This window comes from Pteropus medius, unplaced genomic scaffold, assembly GCF_902729225.1.
Source record: "Pteropus medius unplaced genomic scaffold, Ma_sr-lr_union100, whole genome shotgun sequence".
Classification (NCBI taxonomy): Eukaryota; Metazoa; Chordata; class Mammalia; order Chiroptera; family Pteropodidae; genus Pteropus; species Pteropus medius.
In genome coordinates, this window is record NW_024353908.1 from 6,441,806 (window position 1) to 6,468,481 (window position 26,676).

General features: G+C 34.1%; 1 protein-coding gene and 1 pseudogene across 4 annotated transcripts; both read left to right on the forward strand.

Annotated features, from left to right (window-relative positions):
- Nucleotides 1–4,348: 4,348 nt before the first annotated feature.
- On the forward strand, nucleotides 4,349–24,892 carry UBA3 (ubiquitin like modifier activating enzyme 3). 4 transcript variants are annotated; one of them, XM_039851724.1, is made up of 18 exons: nucleotides 4,349–4,429; nucleotides 4,621–4,662; nucleotides 6,459–6,579; nucleotides 7,880–7,960; nucleotides 11,489–11,571; nucleotides 13,900–13,980; nucleotides 16,762–16,805; nucleotides 17,123–17,187; nucleotides 17,489–17,644; nucleotides 18,458–18,560; nucleotides 18,686–18,799; nucleotides 22,245–22,298; nucleotides 22,808–22,844; nucleotides 22,931–23,012; nucleotides 23,340–23,440; nucleotides 23,563–23,626; nucleotides 23,722–23,776; nucleotides 24,108–24,892. In XM_039851724.1, exons 1-18 carry the CDS (start codon nucleotides 4,410–4,412, stop codon nucleotides 24,194–24,196), a joined length of 1,392 nt encoding a protein of 463 aa, XP_039707658.1. In that variant the 5' UTR covers nucleotides 4,349–4,409; the 3' UTR covers nucleotides 24,197–24,892. The 4 variants fall into 4 exon arrangements, with proteins under 4 accessions (XP_039707658.1, XP_039707659.1, XP_039707660.1 ...); XM_039851723.1 differs by having other exon boundaries at nucleotides 4,356–4,429; nucleotides 7,880–7,966; nucleotides 24,108–24,257; XM_039851725.1 differs by lacking the exon at nucleotides 4,621–4,662 and having other exon boundaries at nucleotides 7,880–7,966; nucleotides 24,108–24,257.
- LOC120593817 (uncharacterized) lies at nucleotides 19,617–19,735 on the forward strand (annotated as a pseudogene).
- Nucleotides 24,893–26,676: the final 1,784 nt, after the last annotated feature.

A 26,676-nucleotide genomic window follows, 5' to 3' on the forward strand; every position in this document is an offset into this window, starting at 1 on the left:
TATGCCTTACTGTTAAAGTGTACAGCTGAAACTTATTGGATTTCATTAACCAATGTTACCATAAAATAAATAAATAAATAAATAAATAAATAAATAATAAACAAACGAACGAACAAATAAATAAATGATAATGTGATAGCTTTGTATCCCAGCACAATTTAGTTGTAAATTGCTGTCTAAGGCTTCCAAAGGGTCTTCTTTACTCAGTTAAGGGGCTACTTGGTACAATAAACCTTTTAACTCAAATGTATCAGAAAAAAACATTTTAGTTCATTGCATAGCATGGTAGGCAAATCCAGAGATGCTAGTGTCTAAAATAACAGTCTCTAAACCTGCCAGTGGTGCTGTTCTTAAAAACCTGAATTCACTCTCCTCAGACCACCAATTTTCAAAAACAAATCAGAAATCAACAAAATATACCTAGTGTAAAGTCTAGAAGACATAATTCAGAAGGCAGTTAAGTTAGTCACAATGACTAAGAAAATACTGTCACTGGTGTTGAATAAAGTTTAAAATGTAAAAATATTCCTGAACTCTCACATTTTCTTGATTATGGAAAGATGAGAAGATTTCATGTCAGAGAGAGCAAAATTAGAGTCCTAGCTCCTCCATTTCTTGCGAGTGACTTTGGAGAAATCAATCTCCTCCAGCCTCATTTTCTTCCTGTGTAAAGTGGGTATAATAAGAACATCTCCTGTATAGTTGAAGATAAATAAAAGAGTGGATGAGAGGTACTTAATGTATAGTAATTGCTCTGATACCATGATATTAATAGTCCTTTAACCTAATTTGTTTTCTATGCTTTCTTAATGAACATCCACTGACTTTTCTCTATCTTCTTGTACTTTTATTATGGTTGTATCTTGGTAGACTTGATAGGGGAACAAAGGTTGACAATTTTCAGTATGATGTCACCAGATAGTTTGAGTCTTTTCAAGGCTATAAAAGCATTGTGAGAGATGAAAAAGTTGAGAGGAATTCAGCCTTGCCCTGCCTACAAGGAACTTGTAATGCAGTAGAAACACCAACTTAAATACAAAACAGTGAGAGGAGTGTTATCTTGAGATGTGCCAGGCCTTGGTACTCAGTTACAGGAAGTCAGAGGATGTAGAAGAATTCCCTAGGGTTTACGAATTTCAAGAAGCAGCACTGTGAGCAAGCGGAGTAAATGATCTTGGTCAAGACCAGTGTAGGAGTCTTAGTTGGGCCCCACTGTGATCAAGAACTTTTGCCTTCTGATTGCTCAGTTCTACATGACCATAAGCTATCAAATGCGTGTAAGTAATAATATGATTACTCATTGATCACAGGCAATTGATATTTAGTAAACATTTGTTCAGTGTATTTTTATTTATTTGATTAAACCTCCAAAAAGGTTTAAAAATAAATAAGAAATGGAAAAAGTCAGATGCAGTGGTATGGAGCATGATCCCCTTTTCTCTATCTCCAAAATCGTTAACTATGCTTCCCCTTCTGTTTGGATTATGGGATTTTTTTTTTCCCACTATACATTTCTACCTTTGTCCTCCTTCCTATTCTCTTAGTTCTTCTGGCTGGTCTAATTATCAAATTGGCATGAAACAGAGTACCAGGAGAATATAATTAAATTTAATTATATATGTACATATGGGGCTTCCATGAAAATATGAGGCCCCCAGTTGAGGATTATATGTCATCTGGAGTTAAGGAAAAACCTGGGTTGTGGTTTGGAACTTCAAAGGGAAGGAAGGCTATCCACATGGAGAAGGAAAAGCAAATGTTTGGTAAACAAAGGTTTGCTGGGACATCTTTAACAATGGTACAGAGAAGGCTTTGATCAAACATGTTTTGCTAGATTCCTCTCTATTACACAGTAGTTCATGATGAACTATGGTTATCTATGATAATAGCTCCCTTCCTGGAGCAGGTCCTCTATCTAAATTCTTTTAGGTAGTTAGGGAAAAATTCTAGAAACTTTCCTGTCTTTCACTTCGTAAAAATAAGTAACTTAAAATAATATCCTAAGGGGTGGCAAACTTTGCTCCCCTTCAGTCATAAAATCATTTTTAATAAAAACAAACACATAGGGAATCCTTACTTTATTGCAGGCACTGTTTGAAATGCTCTTAGTAGCAGTTCTTTGTCACTGTTCATTTCGGGGGGGGGTCAGATTCACTGTAGAGGCCTTCCTGGTGCTCTTATACCCAGACTTGTGTTTCTACATAGGACCACTCTGAATATTTATCTGTCAGTATATCAACCATAGTGGATAGACTAATAGTTTATGATATATTCTGTTTGAAATGAAGTGTCTGTTGAAGGTTTCACTTGTATATCTCTGTTACTTTCATTACTGGCAAGCACAGGTGGCTGTTTAATGTCAGTCTGAGCCAGTGGGAATGCCTTGTGTGATCTATCAAAATACCATCACGATGAGTCGGGATGTTAGCTCCAAAGCACAAAGATGCAGGACCAGATGCCTTTGCAGACCTCTTCATGGGCAGGTAGCATCCTATCCATGGGCCTCAACTTCCTTCCCTGTGAAATGGGTGGGTTTAGTCTAGGTGATACTTAAGGTACCTATTGGTTTTTACCATCTGAGGGGGTTGTGATGCTCCCTACCACTAACCAAAAGGTCTCCTGAAACTATCATTGCTGGGAGCAAGGGTTTAACCTCAACAGTTTTCATCTGCAGAGTAGTCTGGGCAAGGAAAAGCAGTTTCTAGGTTGATATTGAGACATGCGACCTAGAAAGAAGCTGGTGTCTCCTGCTATGGACTGTGGACTGTAGACTCTATCCCGCCACTTATTGCCTGGCACTGACTTTTGCTTCAATGAATGCTATTGAATTGAACCTGATTGGGGGATGATAAAAGACAGAAGTGATTAAATATCATAATTTATTAACAACTATATTTACTGAATACCCATCAAGCTTTATATAGTACTGCATTTTAGCAGTTCTCAAGTTTTATTTTTCACAGAAACCTTCAAGGCTTTACAGAAGGTTGGGGTGGGAGCCGGAAAATTTACATTTGTAACAAGTTCCTAAATGATTCTTATCTAAATGATCAGGGATTATATTTTGAGAACCACTTTGGATTTCATTTCATTTTCAGTCTATGGAGGTGAATATTTTCAGTTTGCAAATGAAGGCAGAGACGAGCCCAAAGTCTCATAGATAATAAATGGAGAGTTAAAAATTTAAGTTCTTTCTGATTCTAAATCTCATTCTTGTCCCACTCCAAGGAGGGATATATGTATACATGTACGTATATCTGTATATAATATGATTATTTTTCTGTATCCAGTCATACACACGAATCTATCAATTTCTGACTCTGGAAGAAAATACTTACTCCAAAGTTTTATCACGATTTATCTTTAGGTGAAGAGATCATGGGTGTTCTAAATTATTCTTTAATTCTTGTGCTTTTTTTCTTTATACTTTTCTTCTACTTAAATATTATATTTTCTCAGAAAAAAAAATTTCAATTTAGTTCCATTTCCCCTGAATTTCTTATCTGACGGAATAATGTGACACTATAATATTAATATTCGTATTCTTGTAGCCACCAGCCCCCAAAAGACACACGGACCACCAGGAATTAGTGAGTCATAGGAATCACACTCTTTATTCAGCCAGCTGGGTCTGCCAGGGGTACGCAGACCCCAAATTAAGCAGCCCCGAAATGTAGAGGTACAGAGTTTTTAAGCCCTAAGTCCCATTCCTTATTCTGTCTTAAACACAAAGGTCTATTTTTCTCCTATTCACTACCTGTCAACCCACGGGTCAGTTGTGGAAGCGGGGGTACAGAAGCAGAGAGCTTATTGTTAGAATGTTATGTTCCCATGGGCGATAGCCTATGTTCCCATGGGCAATAGCCAAGCAGTAATTTTCGAGCCAGCACAATATTAACAAAGAAAGAAAATAATATCGTTATCCCACCCCATGAACTGATTTAGAAAAAATTTTACTCTTAAAGTGAGTACCTTTATGCAAAGATGTTGGAACTGTCCTGTAAAGTAGAAAGTGGAAATTCCCCCATGCTCTGCCTCAGATGGAAGATCTGGCATATTAGGTGTCTCTTCCAGTTTTTTCCAAAGAATATATCATTTTATATAATTATTTATTAACATATAAGTTGTATAAACATATAATGTATTACATCTGTATTTTCACGCAACATAATATTATACACTGGCTAAGACTTATCTAATTAAATGTAGTTAATCAAGATAATAATTACAATGAAAAGCTTTAACGCCAACGGGAACGTCGGTGAAGTTGGCCCCGCGCCGCTCCGCCGACCCCGCCCCGCTCCGCCGACCCCGCCCCGCTCCGCCAACCCCGTTTTTTTCCCACTGGCCCCGCCCCTAAGCTTCGTCATGCCCGCCGTGGGGGCACCTGGGAAGAGGCGGAGAACAATATGGCGGATGGTGAGGAGCCGTAAGTACCTGGGCTCTGCAGGCGTGCCGGGCCGGGCTGGGTTGTGCGAGAGCGCGGTGGTGGACGGCAGCCGCCGCCACCCGGGGTCCCCTCACCCACCTCTCCGCCCGGTCCCTTTGCCCCCTCATTCTCTCGCGGCGCCCAATGTGTAGCGTGATGCTGACCCTTCTTTTATTCTCTCTTTCTTTTAGGGAGAAGAAAAGAAGGAGAATAGAGGAGCTGCTGGCTGAGAAGTTAGTGCTGCCGGGAGGCGGGGGTCCCTCTCCAGGGACCCCCGCCTCCCCCCACCCCAGGCCTAGGGGACCAGCCGCAGCCGCCCCGGGGGGCTGGGAGGGGGGCACCCGGAGCGCAGGCCGCGCGGCCTCATTCCCTGACCCCCGTCCCGCAGCCCCAGGGGACCGGCGGTCCGCTCCTGTTTCCTTATCTCAGGCGGGCATTGGGCCCGGGGTGCACCGCAGCAAGTCAGGCGCGGGCTTGCCAGAGTGCTTGACCTGAAGGTCTAGAGGAAGGACCCGTGCACCCCTCCTCCTCTTCCATCCCAAATTGTCAGAGACGTGACCTTATGAAACGGGAATCTTACTTAGACATACAAAATGGAAACCAGGCTATTTCTGGCCTTTCGTAAAGACGGAGACAATAGTATTAATTGCAAACTTTCTATGAGAACTTTATATGGTATAGTACTAAGCACGTCAGTCATTTTTGCAGAATAATTGACTCTTAAAGGAGAGTGTAGACTCCAAAGAGATTGTTTTGCCATTTATTACACACCCTATTTCTTATCAAATGCTTAGTGTTGTGTGGTGAGACAGACTTAAACAATGTTTTCCAACCTGACCAACACCAAATAATTTTTGCTCCTGCTTATATGGGAGGAGAAGAAAGTACTCTTGCAGTGGGTGTGGTTTAGTTATGAATTTCTGTGCCAAATCCCAGTAGCATTGCTTTAGTCTTTAGGTATCGCCCTCGGAAAGTTGAATTTCATTCAGTTGCAAGAGAATTGGTGTGTCAAACTTAATTTCACATTCCTTTTCACTTTTCATTTCCTTTCCACTTTTTTTTTTAAAATGACAATTTAAATGTTTACTGCATGCCAAGTATTGTACTGAGGCCTCAGTGTAGATTCTCTCTCTATCCTCATTCTGACCCCAAGTAGCTATAAACAATCTACAGATGAGTTTTATGGCTGTTATGTAATCTGCTCAAGGTCACAATGCTATTAATTGTGGAACCAAACCCAGCTATAACATGAAAACCTATGGTCTTTATTGCTAGGCAATACTTCTTGTTCCCTTTTGTAAAAATATTAATATTTTCAAAGGTAGAAATTGTGGAGTTATACGAAATTTGAAAATTAAAAATAATTACAACCAAACATGAGTTTTGCACTGAGTGAGTCCTGTCTTATTCAGTTGTATGTTCTAAAAAGTTTCTAAATGGTAATTAATGCCCATCTGTGGCATAATTGTAATCTAAAACTTTTTGCGCACCTCATGATAGTATTAAGAGATTCTTTTTTTGAAAATTGGGATCTCTGTTTCAGAGAACAATGTGTGCAAGTTCCTTTCATGAAAAATATTTAAATCACACCTTTCAAACTTAGAAAGGACAAATGAGTTAGATTTGAATCATTACAATTCTGAAAGTGCAGTTACATGTTTATTTTTTTCTTGTAACTGATATTTCTTGATCCAGGCTTGTTGAAGGAACAGTTTGGGGAAGTTTGCAATAATCTTTTGTAAATTCCAAATGTCAAACCCATTTCTCTCTGATTAAACAATATCCCAAGTTTGATTTTGGCTTGCTTTAGCAAACCAGAAACATGTAGACTGATTTATTTCATCAAATACATGCAGTTCTTAACTTTAAATAAACTATAGAAAATTAAAAGCACAACCACATTAAATATTTCACTTTTTATTTGAGCAGGTCTGGTGTGGTTACCTTTTCATTTGGGGAAACCATAATAGTTGTAGGTGTGGATTTTTCATATTGACCTTTGCAGCTGAATTTACTGTGTTCTGTGCAGAATGGCTGTTGATGGTGGGTGTGGGGACACTGGAGACTGGGAAGGTCGCTGGAACCATGTAAAGAAGTTCCTCGAGCGATCTGGACCCTTCACACACCCTGATTTCGAACCCAGCACTGAAGTGAGAAACGTTTACTTTTAAATAACTCCTCTAATAGTTTTATATTTCAAAAATGATAAAATGCTTTCTTTTCATTTTCTCTTATAAAAATACTAATACAATTGTATATATTATCTTGAAATATTAAATTGAATATTTGCAGCTGAGTTTATTAGTCATTGTCACATTTCTCATGAAATATGTTGAAATTTTTTGAGTTAAATTATAATCTCATTTAAAATGCTAAGGTATATTTCACTTTAAATTCCAGTTTAAAATGACTTCTGACATTCTCCTTTTTAGTCTTACTATGAGAAATTAATTTTGATAGGAGTATAGATGTGCTTGTTTAAATTTTGAAATTTAGTTAAATGAGCACCTTAGGACTGAATGTAACTAATTGCATGTTAAAAATTACATGATTGCTGTATAATAGAGGAATAGAATTTTGGGCTGATAGTGTCTGACTTAAAGCAAATGTTCAATTAGATAAAACTTGTTTTTTATTACAAGGTAGAAAAAAGTATTCTTTATAGTAAATTTTTATATTTTGTGTTTATAAAGAGATATTTTGAAATGGAAATATTGTGCTACTCCAAAAATTAAGATACAGATGCTTGGGTTTGACCCAGTGTCTCATCTAAATAACTTTTCTTTCCTTTAATTTTGGACAGAATTGACAGTATTCTGCCTTTCTTTGGATCTACCATATTTTCTTGTGCTTCTGGTGTCTTTTTTTTTTTTTTTTGGCCTGATAATTTAAGATAGTACTATTAAGTAATCATTTCAAATTATATTTCTGTTGATATACATTTTCTAAGAATTTATGTTATTTTCTTCCTGCAGTTTCATGTTTTGTAAGTTTCACTTACTCTAAAAGAATAACAACTAATTTTTTTTAAAGACTCTTAAACATCTTGTGCAGTGCTTGATTCTCTGTTCTTAAGATTTCCACACTTTTCTATTTTTAGGAAGTCAGTTAAATAATGAATTTGATGCTTTCCATCCCCTTTCAAAGTTAAAAAAAAAGATAACTCTTAACTAGGCATAGTTTTCTGGTTAGAAATGGCTTTTTAATTTTATACAATAAAAGTCAATTTAAAAACATTAAAATTGAAATGCTCGGAAATTATTAGGGTTATTATAGAATTTCTGGTTCTACCTTGTCTATAAATTTAAAAGAGTTTATTAAATAGAAAGTCTGCTCTTTATCCTAATTTGCATTTTTCATGGAAAGAGCAGAAACTATTTTATGGCTTGTATTGATGGTGCTTATGGTTTTTATTAACTAGATTTTAATATGCCTTTTTATTCTTTACAGTCTCTCCAGTTTTTGTTAGATACGTGTAAAGTTCTAGTCATTGGAGCTGGCGGCTTGGGATGTGAGCTCCTGAAAAATCTGGTAATGGTATATAAAATATATATTTTTTTCTCCTTTTTGATAATTTTCCTTTCTGTCATACTAGAAAAATTTCTTCATTATGATTGTTAACCTTTTGTCCTGAGCCTTTGTTAGATAAGTTTAAATAATTAAAATGATGATAGCAACTTTGGAACTTTTTAAATTCTAAAGTTCTCAACTATAATGTCTTTAATAGAAATTCTTGTTCTTTGCTCTTTGTTAAAGAAATCTTTGTGCTTCCTCTTGATAAGCACTCATTAATTTCAGTGACATAAATAACAAAATTGATAATTCATATATTAACATGTAATTTCAAAGAATTTGTTATTTCTTTTTTTCCCTAAGATGACCCTCTTAGGTGGCTAGGACATTGCCTCATTTTATGTAGAGGGAGACACTGAGGTTCAGAGAGATTAAATGGCTTGCCCAAATTTTTCTGGATGATAGTGATGGGCCTGGGATCTCATCCAACTCATTAGTTCATAGTCAGGTGTTCTTTCCACTGAACCATAGGTCATTGCATGACCTAATCAGACTAATATTTGATAACAATATGATAATAGACCTATGAAATTTGGGAAAGCTAAACTTTTTTTTAATCAATTTGTTTTTAATGAATATCATTTTAAGAGAGAGTCACTGTTTAGTGAAACTATTTTATATACTGGTTGGAAATCCATAATTTGTGATTTAATTAATTGGTTTCATTGATTTCTGATAACCACAAAGTAGCTTTACAAAAAAAAAAGTTTATTTAACAAAAATGGATAGGAAGAGAATTGATTTAGAGCTGACGTATGCCAGGCTTCTCATTAGTGTATAGAAAAGTAGAAATGCTAAAGTAGACTCCTTAGAAAGTGAAGCAAGTAAAGGAACCACATGAAGGGCCTAAAAAGTCGACCCTGGGGCTAAAGTTTAAATATCAACAGCCACATTAATTTTGCTAGGAAATACTAACGTCACTCCTAGTGAAACTATAAACACTTAATACACTCATGATACTTAGTGCTGTGCTGGGTTCTGTGGTGATTATAGATCAGCATGATCTGTCTTTAATGAATTTGAAGTTTCATTGGGGAGAGAACTCTCATATAATATAAATAGCAGTGTGTGTGATGTATTCTGTGGGGATGCCAAAATGATAATATCTTATCAGACATAAATACTGTAGCGGTATGTGAGCCAAGGAGTTCTAGGAGGGAAGGATGGGCAGTGGTTTTGGTAGGCATCCTATGCAGAAATGCTTAACTTTTTCCATTTGAAGCTGTTATTTGTAAATGTGATGTATATTAATGTAAAGTAATTGGGGATTAGATCTGCGGAGTAGTCATCTTTAGGAGTGGCCATGTTATTTATTGCATTGTAATCACCTTACACAAAAGAAGAAAACTAAGGATTTTTGATTTTACCACTGTTATTTGGCTTATTTCAGACATAAGTACATAAGCAATATACATCTTTTTCAACATTGATCGTAAGACCCCTGGCCCCCCTCCAAGGCTCACAGTAAAAAAAGAATATGTCATTAATATTATTGATTGATCAGATATTTATTGAGTCTCCCTCCCCATGTGCCAGGCACTATTTTAGGTGCTAAAGATACAGCATTGAACAATACAGACAGGTGTTTGTGGGCTTACATAATAGTGGAAGGAAAAACATAAGTAAAATATATAATATGTTGGATGGTAATAAATGTTTTGGAGAAAAGAAAGATGGTGGGAAGGGAAAGGGATTATAAAGCTATTTGAGCAAAAGTGAGCAAGAACAGTCTAGACAAGGAACAACAGATGCAGAAGCTGTGAAGTGGGAGCATGACTATTATGTTCCAGGAAGGTAAGGAGGTTATTACAGATAAAGCAGAAGTGGGTAAGGGAGAGTATTTTCAGAGAGGATATCAGAGGTAATAGGAGATGGAGGGGCTTGAAATGAATATCACAAAAGACTTTGAAGGTTACCGTAAGAACTTAGCATTTCACTCTGAGTCAGAAAGATTTAAGCAGAGATTTAAGCAGATGAGTTGACTTGATCTGCCTTTTAACTTGGATCTCTGTGGCTTTTATATTGAAAAAAGACCTAAAGGAAGAATAGAAGAGGAAGCTGAGAGGCTAGTTAAAAAGTTGCAGTCATCTAGGCAAGAGATGACAGTGCCTTGGAACAGGGTGGTAGAATTGGGGTAGAGAGAGGCAGTCAGATTATGGATATGTTTTGAAGATGAAGTCAACAAGATTTGCTAATATATTGGTTGTGGGACGAGCAAAAAAGAGTCAAGGATGACAACAAGATTTTTGTCCTGAGCACCTGGAAAGAAGTTTGTTAGCATTCATTAAAAAGAAGGAGACTTGGGGAAAGGACAGATTTGGTGGTGTTGGTGAGCAAGGATGGTTGAGTTTGGTTTTGGAAACTGTCGAATTTGAGATTTCTGTTGGATGATTATTTATCTTATAAGATTGTCTGAGATTACCAGAACTAAGCACAAGGGCACTCTAAGTTCTGGCCTGTAAAGTAGGAGGAAAACTGAGTGTGGTGAACTGGAAACCAATTCGTAAAAACTGTTCAAATTCTCATGAGTGTGGCAACCAAGTGAAGAACGTGTTTTAATGAATTGATCCACACAGTTTCAAATACTTCAGATGGGTAAGGTCAGAGAGACTGAGAATTGGTCATTGGAGGTAGCAACATGGAGCTCACTCGTGACCTTGACAAGTGCAGTTCGATGGAGTGGTAGGAATGAAAGCTTGTTCAGAGTAAGCACAAGAGAGGAGTATGAGAAAGCAAGTATGGACAACTCTTTTGAGGATACCTTGTTAGAAGGAGGGGCAGAAAAATGGGGAAATTATTGACAAGTGATTTAAATTGTTTACTTAAGTAAATTGACCAAGACTAGAAAAGCATAATTAATTAATGAGACTTAATTTTTTTTTAATCTTTTGCTTCTGCTGGTAAATTTGAGCAGTGGTTATACTGTTGGAATGCTTGGCATTATCATTGATACACAACAGTGTTTTGTTTTCCCTGTTTTGATTGCTCGTTTTTGACTCAATACTTTTAAGATATTCCTTTTACATTACATGTGCAGTGTACCTATATGTTTATAATATATATCTTATAATAGTTATTGCTGGATCATGGTATGGTGTTTTATAAACTAAGATAAAGTTTGTATAAACTGCTTTTAACAGTTTTCTGAAGAATAGTATGTACAGTTAATTAATAAGACTAGTAAAATGAAAGAGTCTAGCAACAGCAAAGCAACAAACTTTACACATGTGTTTATGGGATTATAAAACAACTGTAGAAATTTTGAGTTGTTCTCTTTTGGTTTTAGACTATTTAAAACTAAGTAATTACATATTTTTGACCTTTACAAGAACCATGAATTTCATATACCTTGTAAGACTAACCATCAAATTATGTGGAATTGCTTATTGAGAATTTGTAGATTTAGAACGACATTGGAAACAAATATTAAAATTTCAACTGTGAGGTAATTTCTGCTTAATTGGATTTTTTTTTTTATTCTCACAGGCATTATCTGGTTTTAGACAGATTCATGTTATAGACATGGACACTATAGATGTTTCCAACCTAAATAGGCAGTTTTTATTTAGGTAAGTTTTAATATCTTAAAGAAATTTTCAAAAAGTTTATGTGATTTTGGGGTGACTATGGTCTGAAACTACAGAGTTCAGTTCTCCTTCTAGTGATTTCACAAGAGAACAATAGCTGGAATATTAGGCCCTAATGAGATATATTGGTGAGGACTTATGAGCCAATATTTCAATGATGACGCTGGGACAGTGAAGTTGCGATGGTACAAAATGGGAAAGGAAATGAAGAGTTAAGGAGAGAAAACTCAGGAGCAACTGAAATGGAAGAAAGAGGGATAAATTACCTTAGACATACATAAAATAGAAAAATCATCTAGGACTGGTTTGTAAGAAATGATTTTAATAACTGAAAGTGGAACACGTGCAGCTCTGAGGAAAAGTTCATTAGTGAATTTTAGCATGTAACACTTAGGGGTTTGATTAGCTAGACAAAAGTGTCTATTCATTAGTCAAAGAATTATAGATATGGAGAGATATGGACTTTTTCCCTCTATCTAGTGGTTAGGGTACTAATAGGAAACAATCAGTCCTGGTTATGAAGGATAAGGTTAGGTTAGGTTAGGTTAGCAGAAAAGATAAAATTAACTTAAAGGATAGGCATTAAACCTCTATCTTTGTGGAAGATCTTAAAGAGATTAAAGGGTTAAATTAAGTGAAGTTAGTGAAATGTTATTGCAATGTGAATCCTATGTTTAACTTTTCTTTGTTTATTTTTTTAACCCTTGAAATTTCCTTTCTCTATAGAAAAATTTTGGGGCCTTTGCCGGCCTTACAAATTTTGGTATATAAATGTTCTTTAAAACACCCTACTGAATTGATTGGTTATGGTAATGCCATACCCTTTAATTTTTGGCTAAAATAATGATTGAAGATCTTAATAATAGCTAACATGTATTGAGTGATTAGGATGTATTAGGTATTTTCTAAGAAAGCTCTATTACTTTATTTAATCTCAGGGCAACCCTCAAGGTAGATACTTGTTTTCAAGGTTAAAAATTAGACCAAGGTATCCTACAAGAATGATGTGTGTGAAAGCCCATTTTATTCAGGCTGCATTTTTTAGATGAAGTAATTTGATTCCCTAATCTTGGAATGGTAAATATACAGTCTCCATAGAAACAATCTAGTAGTTATTTTGTTTTGGGTCCACTGTAAAAAGCACATAAAATCTACAACTGAAAAGAATCATGAAAGTATACTTTATCCCTTTTACATACCTGATGAAGGGGTATGAAGAGCTCCATCCAGAGTAGTTGAATGCAATACTGAAATCAAGTGTCTTGATTTATAATAGAGCCTTTTCTATTGCAAGCTAGAACAAAGTTAGAATACAACTCTTGTCAGAAGTTTTGAATGAAAAAAGAACACTGCATTATTGCAGAAAAGAAAATAGACATGTTAAAGTATTTTTCCTTCAAATTGCACTTAAGTATTTCTAGTAAGCATATTGATTTTTTAAAAATTGTTTGTGCTTATATATGAAAGAATACAAAGAGATAAGATTATAATAATTTTCTTCCAAGTGTTCATAGTCTGGTATGCTAGACCTGTGTGTATAACAAAAAATGTCATGAAAAAGTAGTAATGAAGCACTTACTAGCATATACAAGGAAGTGATTTCTGTGAGGAGAATGAGGAGATACTAGGAAAGAAAATACCATTTGCACTGAGATTGGAAGAGTGAATTCATGTTTTTTTCCTATCTATTGCTACTTATTATCTAGGAGTGACCTTTTGAGGCCTTATATTTTTAGCTTCTCTAAAATACTGGTGACATTTGCAATTTTAGATAATGCCTTTGAAATTATTCCTTCTTCAAAAATGTGGTTATGGCTTCTTATGGGACACAAAACTTACTACTTAATCAGCACACATGGAAAGAAAGGGATAAATGAAGGTTCTTGCATGCCTAGAATGAATCTCATTGTGTATATTTCATCTAAGACCTGCATAGTAACACCCTGAAGTTCTGGGGTTCAGGGCAGATACTTGGAAGGCTCTAGGTCTGGCATAATTTTTTTACTTGAGGAAGTGCCACAGTGAGAACTGGCCAGGAAACATGCCATTATTATGCTTTATGGGGGAGTGGGGGATACTATTCACATTTTCACTTAAGTACAGAGTTGTCAGTATTTGTAAATACTTAATTTGGAACATCAGCAAGAGTTAACATTTAGTGTTGAATGACTATTCATCACAAATAATTAGAAAAAATATTTCTTCTAAATACTCTCTAAATATAAACTCAATGTGGCTATTTTTATGTTTGAAATTATAACATCTAGATTTATTTCATGAATGATAATTTAAATATAATTTTTCCTGTAGGCCTAAAGATGTTGGAAGACCTAAAGCTGAAGTTGCTGCAGAATTTCTAAATGACAGAGTTCCTAATTGCAATGTAGTTCCGTATCCTTTTGACAAAAAAATTATTTTTTTAAAGCTTTTGTTTTCTTCATTATAAAAGACGTTTAACATAGAGAATGTAGATAAAAAGAAAAAAAAGATCAGTAGCAGTTAGCTTATTACTGAAATATCTGCTGTTAACATTTTGCTTTATATCCTTCTAATCTTTTCTTTAAGGTTATGTAATTTTTTTTTTGCCCTGATTTTTAAATTAAGCTTCTGTAGCCAGTGCCATCACTTATTTTGCATTATTGCCCTTAATTTCAGTGTCAGTTGCATATCTCCTGTACTAGACTGTAAGTTCCTAGGCTGGATCCAATTAATCTTTGTGTCTCCTTACAGTAGAAGACAATAGACAGTATGTTATTAACCAAATAGAAGGTGTCAGCATCAATTTATTTGATTAAAGTATATATTCTAACAGTGTACATGTTGAAGCTGAAATTTAAAATACAATGCCATTTGCAACCACTCAAAAAAACCTTAAGTGTAAATAAAATAAATATGAGATTTGTATGCTGAAAAATGCAAAATGCTGATGAAGGAAATTGGACAGTTCAACATAGTAAAGATGTTACTTCTCCCCAAATTTATGTCCAGGTTTAACACAATTTCTATAAAAATCTCAGGAAGTTTTTTTGTCGCTAAGGTTATTCTAAAATTGATGCTGAAAGAGAATAAAGTGAGAGGAGTTACTATCTAACTTCAGGACTTTATTATATAGTTACAGTAATCAAAACTGTGTAACTGTGTAGTATACCAGAGAAGTAGACATAGATCAGTAGAACAGAATAGAGAAGCCAGAAACAGCCCTATGCAAATGTGGCCAGTCGATATGTGACAAAGGTGCACAAACGATTCAATGGAGGAAAGTTAATCTGTTTAACAAATTGTGGTGAGCTATTGGATATACATAGGCAAAAAAATGAATTAACTTAATCCTCAAAATTACGAAGAGTAACTCAAAGTTGATCATATGTTTAAGTGTCAAATGTAAAACTAAAACTTTGGAAGATAACAGAAAATCTTTGGGACCTAGGGTTCGGTGAAATACCTTTAGACCATATCAAAAACATTCATAAAAGAAAAGAATTGATAAATTGAACTTCATCAAAATAAAAACTTTTGCTTGGTGAAGGACCCTGTTAAGAAGATGAAAAGACAAGCTGCAGCTTGGAAAATAACTTATAAAATAGGTATCTGACAAAGGATTTAGATCTAGAATATATAACTTTTAAAACTCAACGGTGAAAACAATGCAATTAGAAAATGGACAAAACCATAAAGGAATATTTCATGGCAGAAAGCACATGAAAAGATGTTCAATATCACTAGCTATAAGAAAAATCCAAATATAATGTGTACATTTCAATTATGACCACATTGAAATACTACCACTCACCTATTAGAATAGCTAAAATAAAAAATTTTAATAGTATCGAAAGCTGGCAAAAACTGGCAAAGGTACAGAAAAACTGTATCACTCATACATTGTTGGTGAGAAATGTAAAATACTATAGCCAACTGGAAAATAATTTGTTTTAAAAATCTAAACATACACTTTCCATATGACCCATTAGTTTCATTCCTGGGCATTTATCCCAGAGAAATGAATACTTAGATTGGCATAAAAACTTTTTCTTAAACAGCTTTCTTTTCAGTAGTCAAAAACTGGAAACAACTACAACACCCGTCAATAGGTGAATTTTTAAACTGGTACAGCCGTACTATGGAATGATACTAAGCAATAAAAGTGTACTAACTAATAAAATATGTAACAATTTGGATGGATATCAGGGGCATTATGCTGAATGAAAAATGCCAATCTCAGAAAGTCATGTATTGTCAGATTCTATTTATATAACATTCTTCAAATGACAAAATTATAGAGATGGAGAACAAATCAGTTATTGCCAGGGATTAGACATGTTGCCAGTGGGGGAAGGGGTAGAGTAGCACTAAAGAGATCTTTGTAGTGATGGAGTGTTGTGTATCTAGATTGTGGTGGTTATACAAATTTACACATGTTCAAATGACAAATATACACATTATACCAATGACACACTCGTGGTTTTGATATTGTACTAATTAATGTAAGATGTAACTTTTGGGGGAAACTGATGAAAGACACACAGGACCTCCCTGTACTATCTTCAGATTTCTGTGAATCTATATTATTTCAAAATAAAAAATTTAAAGATGCAAATACAGGCCTCAGTTGGGGAGAAAGAAAAAAAAAAGTATGCACACTCTGTCCTCATTACTTAGATCTAGGAAACTTTTGAGTATTTTATAGAAATCCAGGAGGTGAGATTTCTTGATTGGCTCCTGGGTCCCCTTTTGCTCTTCTTCCAGTGTTTGCTCTGGTTCTCTTTTGACTTTTCTGTTCTAGTTGCAGCTTATGCCTCCTGTTTGCCTAGCATTCAGACAGGACAAATCTGAATGGGTGAGGGCTAGTACTGAGTTTATTTTTCATAGCTTTATTTGTAGGCCAAAATAAAAAATCTAGGACAGTGTATGTTGTATATATCTTTTTTCTATTTTGCTTTAAAAAATATATATATACATATATAATGGATTATTGTAATTTTAGAGAAGTATAGGGAAAGAGTGAAAAGAGGTTTTGTCAAAGTGTGTTGGATTCATTTTCCTTCAATTCCACTGTTTTGAACATTTATATCACTTATTTTATATATACATTTATAAGATTTTCCTTATGGCATTGTCAAATTTACTTTACAAATTACAAATTTAGAAGCTTTAAGTTCCTTTACTTAAATTCAGACATTTCAATAAGATTCAAGATTTTAACGACACTTTCTATCGACGTAAGTTATTCAGTTGAACTTCTTAGTAAATTCTTACTATTTTTTAGTTGCTAGCTATTTGAATATTACTAGCTATCTGAAGGCTGTCCTGTTGCTTTATTCTCTTGGTGTTGGCTTTCAGTAAGATTGCCGATGGATTGATAAGAGAATGCCAGTTTTAATTCTTTTGATTCCATTTAACTGCATTTTCCTGTTCGGACTTAAGTAAAGATTATTCAAGGATTAGGAGTTGTGTGTGTGTGTGTTTTCTTAAAAAGTATAAATTTTGTGCCATGGCATTAAAAAAAACTAAACCTGCATTTTTTTTTTTCTTGTAGAATTTCATATAATAGTATGTGGACTGGACTCTATCATAGCCAGAAGATGGATAAATGGCATGCTGGTAAAGACTAAAGCGTTATGGTTCTCTGAGGTTCTTGCTGTTGCTCTCAATGCACTAAAAGTTAGAATTGCATATCATATTTTTGAAAAATCAGAGTTTATTTAATTTCCAGTTAAGTACTTGTACTTCTTTTTGTTTATTGCTGGTCGTTTTCAGGCAAGGACATAAATGTTAATATCATAATCCTTTGATATATTAGTACTCAGTAATGCTATTGACTTGTAGAATTACTTGATAGCATGCTTTTTAAAAAAAATTCTTATCCCCCTCTCCTTTTAAACCCTTCAAATAATTTTCCTAGATATCTCTTCTAAATTATGAAGATGGTGTATTAGATCCAAGCTCCATTGTCCCTTTGATAGATGGGGGGACAGAAGGTTTTAAAGGAAATGCCCGGGTGATTCTACCTGGAATGACTGCTTGTATTGAATGCACACTAGAATTGTATCCACCACAGGTAATTCAGAAAGTACCTGCATTTATTTTATAGTATCTTGGGATGGAATTAGGGTTGAAATATTGTCTCTTCAGTATTTAGGATTTTTATTTAGAGGTAACCATATTTTAAAAATCATGCTAAGAAGAAAGATGATAAAATATGAAATTCAGCTCTATTTGAGGAAAGTAATGGACCGAATATCATAGCTATGATACTATTATTTTGATAATCCATTTGTATTTTTATTTTGGAGAGTAGTGATCAAAGGATCAATTAAAAATTATATATGTTGAGATAGAGTTATAATCTGTTTTCTTCTGTTTTTGCCTATGGTTGTTTCAGAGAAATAAATACCAGGGTGAGAATGATCTTTACGAAGGTGGGGCTCTTTAATCTACAGACCCACTTTCAAGGACAGTTGGAATTTTGGTTTCTAAATGTAATAATTTTATGCATATTTACTTGGGATTAATTTAACTTTGGATTTGCTTACATTTTATTTTTTATCTTCATTTAATGTCAAGTAAACATAAAATGCTCATATGAGAATTTATTTAGCACTGTCTTCTTGTGATCTAACAAACTATGGAAATTTATATACATTGTAAATGTAGGGCAAACCTATTTTTATAGTCAGATCAGCCTAAGTGAAGTTACTCAGATGCTTTCTCTTAGTTTTAGAAATATTATGGTATAACAATTTTGTTTCTATAAGTGGAAGGCTAGGATGAATTATAAGAAACTTGTTACAAACTAGATCATAATTAGAAGTGACATTTAAAAATGATTCATTGTTTTAAATCTTCTAAAAAGGGCAAACTATGGTTTTAGGTTAATTTTCCCATGTGCACCATTGCATCTATGCCCAGGCTACCAGAACACTGTATTGAGTATGTAAGGATGTTGCAGTGGCCCAAGGAGCAGCCTTTTGGAGGTAATAAACCTAATTTCATAATCCAGAATATAGACTATTCATCTGTATTATTCATTTGGATAATTACATTAAACACAAAACGATTTATATTTACATGTTTCTCTCTTTTTTTCCCCCCCTAATAGAAGGGGTTCCATTAGAGGGAGATGACCCTGAACATATTCAGTGGATTTTCCAAAAATCCCTAGAGAGAGCATCACAGTATAATATTAGGGGTGTTACATATAGACTCACTCAAGGTAAGTTAGTGATTTGTAATGAATTACAATCTGGCGTGATCCTTTTTTTAGGGGCTGGCAATGCTTTGGAGGAAATAATAGATAAGTGATTGACCATATCATCCATTCAAAGTTAGTAAAGGTACCATGAAATAGTAGTTTCCATGTGTCCCAAAGTTGGTAGGAGGGAAGTAAGTTCAGCAGGATCCATACTATTACGAGGAAGACTTTAATAAAATCATTGAATCTTATTTACTTTGGGTTGGAAGAAGACCCTAATGCATCCAAGTTGACTCATTCATTTTACCTTCACCGAAGAGCAATTTATCACCTCCTGGAGCAGTCTGTTCCACATTTGGACAAGACTGTTAGATAATTATTTATATATTGAGGAGAAATCTCCATCTTTAGTTTGGTCTGAGTTTTGTCCCAAGATATACCATATATAAATCTAATTCCCTTTTAAGTAATAGCACTTAACATATTGAGAACAGTGATCACATTCCTTCCATATCTTTATCACTGCCATGAACCTCTCTAGTTCTTTTAAGTCTTTGACATGTTACATGACTTTAAGTCTCTATTATGTTGTTTTTCTCTAACTATATTTCAGTTATCCATACTTCTCTTAACTAGGCTAGAATGTAGCATTCTAGGCTAGAATGTAGCATTCTAGGATTGGGATTGGTTTTATTTTAGATAAATAGCCTTCACATAATTCTGATAATTGATTCAGTCTTAGAGGAAAGCAGAGTTTTTTGTTTGTTGGCTTGTTATTTACCTTGATACTATACTTTTGATTTTTTTGAGGTTATTATCCACTAAAATCTAGTTTTCTGTCTATGGCCATGCCACCCTGAACAAGCCCGATCCCTTCTGATCTCGGAAGCTAAGCAGGGTCAGGCCTGGTTAGTACTTGGATGGAAGATCACCTAGGAAGACCAGGTGCTATAGATGTTAAAAAATAAATAAAATAAAGTAAAATCTAGTTTTCTCCACATATACAATCGCTAAGCCACATCTGCCTGTCATAGACAGAGCAGTTTTGGGAGGCGGTAGTTTTGTTATTTTTATACTCAAGAATAGGTCCTAACAAATTTTCTCTTAAATAAAACCTGCTCTTCTCTCTCTAATATATTCTTTTATGCCCGCTAACTTATCTGTTCTTTCTAGTTTTATTCCACCTATTATCTTGATGATGATATTCTTGTAATCTCTTTTCCAAATAATTAAAAAATTTAACAAGACTGACATGGCAGAGAACTGACATCTGAAACATACTTCTGGTCTGGCCCTAAATTTTAGATTTATCTCATTTTGTTGATCAGACCTTCCTGAGTACTTCATATTTTTTTGTCTTGTTCACAAGGATGTCATGAAAGACCTTTCCAGGTGTTGTGCCGTAGCTTGGATATACTATCTTCCACATTTCCCTGGGTTGCCAAAGTAGTCATAGTAACTAAATGAGAACAGTCCAACATAACTTATCTCAGTGAACAGTCATAATGTTCAGTGTTAGTGATCAGTGCTTCCCAGTCTAGGTACTCACAGTTTATCCTTTCTGGAATTTTGTCTCCGATCATCAGAGAGTTCCCAAGGTAGAACTTGGTCTTCATTTTGAAAATCTGCCATTGTCTTTGGTAATTATTTCCATAAATTTGCTGATATTCTAATAATGTCATTTGAAAAGTTCATTCTTACACACTACTTGTTGGTTCCTATACTCCCCCTATTCTGACCCGCTTTGTGTTTTTTTTTTTAATGGTGATATTGGTTAACAAAATCCAGTATGTTTCAGGTGTATGATTTGTGTTCCTTGAATACACCAAGCTCATTTCCACTGTAGAGCTCTCCTGATCCTTATGCCTGGACTGCTCTTTCTTGAATTCCCTCAAGGCTATCTGCTTATCACTCAGATATCAATGTAACCAGTTCTCTTATTCAGCCGAAAATGACTTCTTAACCATTCACTGTTTTACCTTTTTACAATTCCTCAGAATTAATGGTAGCTTCATTTTTCTATGCAAGAAATATTTCATACCCCTGCTCTGGGACCTTTACCCTTCCTGGCTTACAGAAATACTCTTTCCCTAGGTCATTGCATGGCTTGATCTTTCTCATGGTTTAGATTTCAGCTCAAATTATCACCTCAAAGAGGTCTCCCCTGACCATCCAGTCTAATGGAGTGCTTCTACCATTGTCAACCCTATAACACATACCTCATTTTATTTTCTTCATAAAACTCCTCATATTTGAAATTTTCCTGTGTATTTACTTGTGTGTTATCTCCTTACCAGAATGAAAGCTCTATAAGAGCAGGTCATTTTTTTCACTGCTACTCATCATAACACCTAGAACAGTGTCTGGCATATAGTACAGATTTGGTAATTGTCTGAATTAAATGAATTCAGTTCGTCCTTATCAGGAACTGTAAACTCATTTCAATATGTAGTCTTGTTCATTCTTCCATACCTTTGAGCAGGGCTTGGTGTGTGCTTTACAACTTGATGATTGAGGGATTTGACAAGGAGTACAGAAGCAAAATTAGAAGTGAAGTTCAGCTTTTTTGAAGGGTGGGGGACGGAGGGAGTCTTTATTATTTTGGTAATGCTCTTACTGGGCCATGTCTCTTTTTATCCTCATTTTTTGTGACTACCTGTTTCTCCTTTCAGTACATCCTACTATATGTGGTTCACTGGAGAACTTCCAGTTTAACCATCATTAGGTTAGCTCCTCCTTATTTCTTCTTCTCTGAAATTAAATGTAATCATATGGTCAGAATTAACATTTTAAAAACAGCTTTCCAGACTTCTTAACTATCTTCCTTTCACGTCTTACATATTTGCTTTTTTTCTTAAGTTTTGGAAACCTTCCTACACCAGAAGTTACATTTTTCAATGCTCCCTCACACTCCAAGATAATTAATATGGCTACTTTTCTTTGAAGTTTTTGTTTTCTAAAATAAACAATTCAGTATAGTTATAGAATATTTATTTTGTACTTAAAAAAATTGTATAAGGTGGGGCTTTGTTCATTCCTAATCTGAATACTGATATGAAAAAAGGGTAAAAATAGAGAACTGTGTTTAATATTTTGTGTAGTACAAGTTGTAGAGCGAACCGAAAATACTGTGGGCCAGTAATATCTGTTTAATCTTCACGCTGTCCCTGGAACACAATAAACACTCTAATTGTTAGCTATTATTGTCTCATCTTTATAAGAAGCCTAGTGAAGAGTTGTTTTTTTTTTTTTTTTTGGCTACTGTAACTTCTTTAAGCTTCTGAACATGCTACAAAATGATGGGAATATAAAAGAAGGTTACTTCATGCTTAAATTTAAGTCTATTTTGTGACTTGAAAGCCTGGCAAATCAAGTTATGAAATGATATTTAATAATTATACTGTCTAACTTAAGATACATGCTTTTTAAAAGACACCAACATGTTTTAATAAGTGTATTTTTTCAGGAGTAGTAAAACGAATCATTCCTGCGGTAGCTTCCACAAATGCAGTCATTGCAGGTGAGAAAAAAGGCCACTGCTTAAATTTTGTTTCTTACCTTTAGTTTTTGATTCAATATCTAAATTGACATTTTTTTAGCCAGTTGATCTCAGAAAACTGGTGTTCTAGGAATTTCATATCTTCTTGGGTGGATGGTATAATTAAGCTGTCAAAAAAGAAAAGCTATTGGAACTTGTATATATTTTGTCTTAACATTATGTCATGAAGTGTTCTGCAGTAGGGTGACATTTTAGTACCATTTCTTTTTAATTGGTAAAAATGAGTCTGCTCATTATTTCAAAGAAGAGGAAGGAAAACATGTAATATTAACCTCACTTGGATTATGCAAAACAAATATAAAATTTGTTAACTTTTCCAGTTTTTTAAATATAAGATTATATATTAACCTATATTTTAATCAATAGGCTTGTAAATTTATCTGTTCTGATCTACAACTGACTTTTAAAAACTAATTTTAATTGTCTCATTTTCATTAAGTTAAAACACCTCTGTTTTCTCCCCTCTTCAGCTGTGTGTGCCACTGAGGTTTTTAAAATAGCCACAAGGTAATGGGTTTCATTTTTAATGTGTATGTACCTCTCTGTTTTGATCTGGCTCAATTATTTAAAGATAAACATTTTTTTCATTACAGTGCATATATTCCCCTTAATAACTACTTGGTATTCAATGATGTAGATGGACTGTACACATACACATTTGAAGCAGAAAGAAAGGTTAGTATTATACTACTGAAAACTTTTTTGATAATGCATACTTTAATTTTTAAATATTAATTACTGATTAGAAATATGAATAAAATTGCCCATACCCTAAGTATTTTCTAACTTCCAGAAACCTAATTATTATATATCTTTTCTAGTATAGCTTGGAATAACTATATAACTAATTTAGGAAAAATGGCCTATGAAAAGCAGGTTTTAAAGCATTAGAGTTTGTTTATAGGAAATAAACATGGTTATAAAACAACTTTTCATTTCATTGTTGTAAAGAGACTCATTGGTGCATCTGCTGCTGTGATTTATTGTGTTTTATATATGTAGGAAAACTGTCCAGCTTGTAGCCAGCTGCCACAAAATATTCAGTTTTCTCCATCAGCTAAACTACAGGAGGTTTTGGATTATTTAACCAATAGTGCTTCTCTGTAAGTGTTCTGGACTTTTGTTTTGTTGTAGAATAAGTTTTAAGATTTTAAAACTTTAAAAACTAGAATCGTGTTTTAAAAAGTGATGTTTGATGGTTTTTTTCCTTCATAATTATATTTAGGCAGATGAAATCTCCAGCCATCACAGCCACATTAGAGGGAAAAAATAGAACACTTTACTTACAGGTGATAAATGTTCAGTTTTTATTTATTTTGCAAAATTATATTAAAAACTTAATTTCATTTAATATGCTTTACATTAAAAGTATTTTGTTTTCTAGTCAGTAACCTCTATTGAAGAACGAACAAGGCCAAATCTCTCCAAGACACTGAAAGGTATTTTAAATGAATATATTTATTTACTAATCAATTTCTCTTTCTTCTTTAGAGAAAGTAACAAATGCTTCTAGATTTGATCTTAATACCCTCAAATGATGATATCATAATTACTTATATCTTTAGAAACAGTAATGGCATTAATTGCTCTTTTAGTAGAATCTTTAAAAATCTCTAAGAAGTCAAATATAGTATTCACTTGATTAAAGAGAACTGGATTTTGATATTTATCATGACCTTAATACTCTATAGTTTGGATATGTGTGTGTTGTTATCGTTTTCGAGATTTTTTTTTTTTTTGCTTGGGTTAATTTTACTTTTTCTGTTTTAGAATTGGGACTTGTTGACGGCCAAGAACTGGCAGTTGCTGATGTCACTACGCCACAGACTGTATTATTCAAACTTCATTTTACTTCTTAAGGAAAATAAATCTGCACATAATAGAAAACTTATGGAAATATACTTCGTGAATGCTAAGAAATTTAATTGATTCATTTTTAGCATTAGTGTTGCTGGAATTTGACTTTTTATATAATGAGCCACTCTTTTTTAACTTTATAACTTTCCCTTGAACACAATTTTGGGGTTGATGCTTATAAGTATTTTCATTAATATTATAGTAAATAATGCCTGGAGAGAGAGATTATGAGCAAATGTATTGCTTCTTTTCAAGGAAGAGGCAAACACCCTCGTGTATGTGAATTTTGTTATTATGGTCAAAGAATGCATTCCTCAGTTTTCATTTGAGCACCCACATATGCAAAAGATATCCCTTAAAGAAAATAAGTTGAGTTTCAAATAACATTAAATTTTGTAACGACATCTAGAGCATATTGAACATAGCCTACATCTTACTTGTTTAATATTCATTTAATTGTGGCTGTCCAACTGAATATTAATTACTGCAGAGGTTACCCTGTCCATAGTAATTTGTAAATAGTGTTATAGCTGAATACCTGTGCATGGAAATGGGAACTATTTTCATGTGTTTATTTACAGTGCCATAGAGGCCAATATGCACAACATTGAAACCAAGACATGGATGTTTAAAAAATTTAATGTTTAAACAGTTATCACTGATGCTTTTGCACTATTTATTAATAAAATCATATATTGCCAACTTTTCTCTCTGAAACTTTTTAAAATATATTAAGGATAGTTAATAGTTCTGTAGTTCTGTAGTAATTTTGAAATGTGCAGCAGGATTATACACAATTTTTATTGTACTTAGATTAAAATTTTTTCATTTAATTTTATTGTTAGTTTCATGTATACAGAACATTGGTTAGACATTTATATAATTTATGAAATGATCCCCGAATTAATACTTTTGCCACAGTAAATGCCTACTGATTTAATTTGCCTAACAATACTGTAATGAAATGGAATAACTATTTATATTAAGATCTCTTAAAATGTCCGCCCCCCAAATAGAGTAAGGCTTAAAACAAAATCAAGCATAATTACTGTAAAATGAGTTTTAGTGTCAGTGTGGGAACATGTAGTATGTGTTTTCACTGTTCATTGTTGACTTAGATGGCAGTTTTCTATTCAGAAGCTCTGATTACATGTCATTGGGTTAAATTTTCATTTATTATTTCTAGCTCCATATTGACAAATGATTTTAAGATTCATTATAAAATTATATGGGATAAATTTCTCTGCTTAAAAATATTTAGTTACAGATTCAGTATAAATTTTTGAATATGAAGGAACTAACATTCAGTTCTTTATACAGGTGCAATAATAATTCTCAAAGTACCCTTGTGAAGAAGGTGACAGTATCTCCAGAGAGCTGAATAGTTTTAGAAAGTTTAAGTCATTTACTCACAATTGTACAATTAGAAGTCTTGGAAGAGGGGTTCCAACCCTCATCTACCCCAAACCCCCTTCTCAAGCTACTTAGATAAACAAGTAACCTGAATTATTTAGTGCTACTTGTGTAGATTTAGTAAACTGCAAGCTTTTCAACATGTAAATTTTTATTGAAGTTAAATAAAATTATTTAAAGAACATAAGGGCAGGCAGAGTTTAAATCTGATTTTTTTTTTTTTTTAAAGAAAAATAAGCCCTTATGATTTGGTTCCTTGCAGTGGGGTAAAGTGTTGAAATATAAGGGACAGACGGGTTAGGTAAATAACCACAGCAGGAAGGGTGTAATAAGAGAATGTAGTAAGATCTGTGACAAACTGGAATGAAAAGTATTTGTTAAAAGGGCAACCACTTCTGTTGACTCTTCCATGTTATTCATATTTTTCAAAATCAGCTAGAAATTGGATTTTTATATGAAATACAGCCTTTTAAATTTGGTAGAATTTTATTTTTAACATTATAGGGGCCAAAGCAAACAGGTACTGACTAGATTAGGAAGACCACCAATTAGATTTCTTCATATAGCTAAATGTTTGAGGAGTACACACAGCAAAAGTTGTATTTTAAATAATATGCACAATACACATTAATTGAGTAATAGGCTTATTAGTGCTTCCCAGGTTTGTTTTGGCTGGGGCCTAGAGTGGACTTGTAAGGGAGGGAAAGATCGTGCCTTCTTTACCCATATTCTAGCTTGCAACTCACTGTGGAAGATGGCTTTTTACTTCCATCAGGCTGGAGCAGGTCTTTTATACAATGTCTAGTATTTTTAGGCAAACTGGAACTCAAGATTCCTCCTTAAGGCCAAGTTAACATAGAAATGATTAAATATTTGAGGTAAAGTGCTAAGTAAGAGAAATGCGAGTCCCAAATTTCCCTATGGCTCGCAAGACACTAGCTCTTAGTACGTGAGCTATTTTCTAGGAAGGAACCCACATGAAAACTCGTTTGTTCCTCGCAAAGGAATCAGCCTCTGCTCATAACTGCAGTTTTCGGGTGGCTGAGAAGACCTGTGGATAGAAACTGTT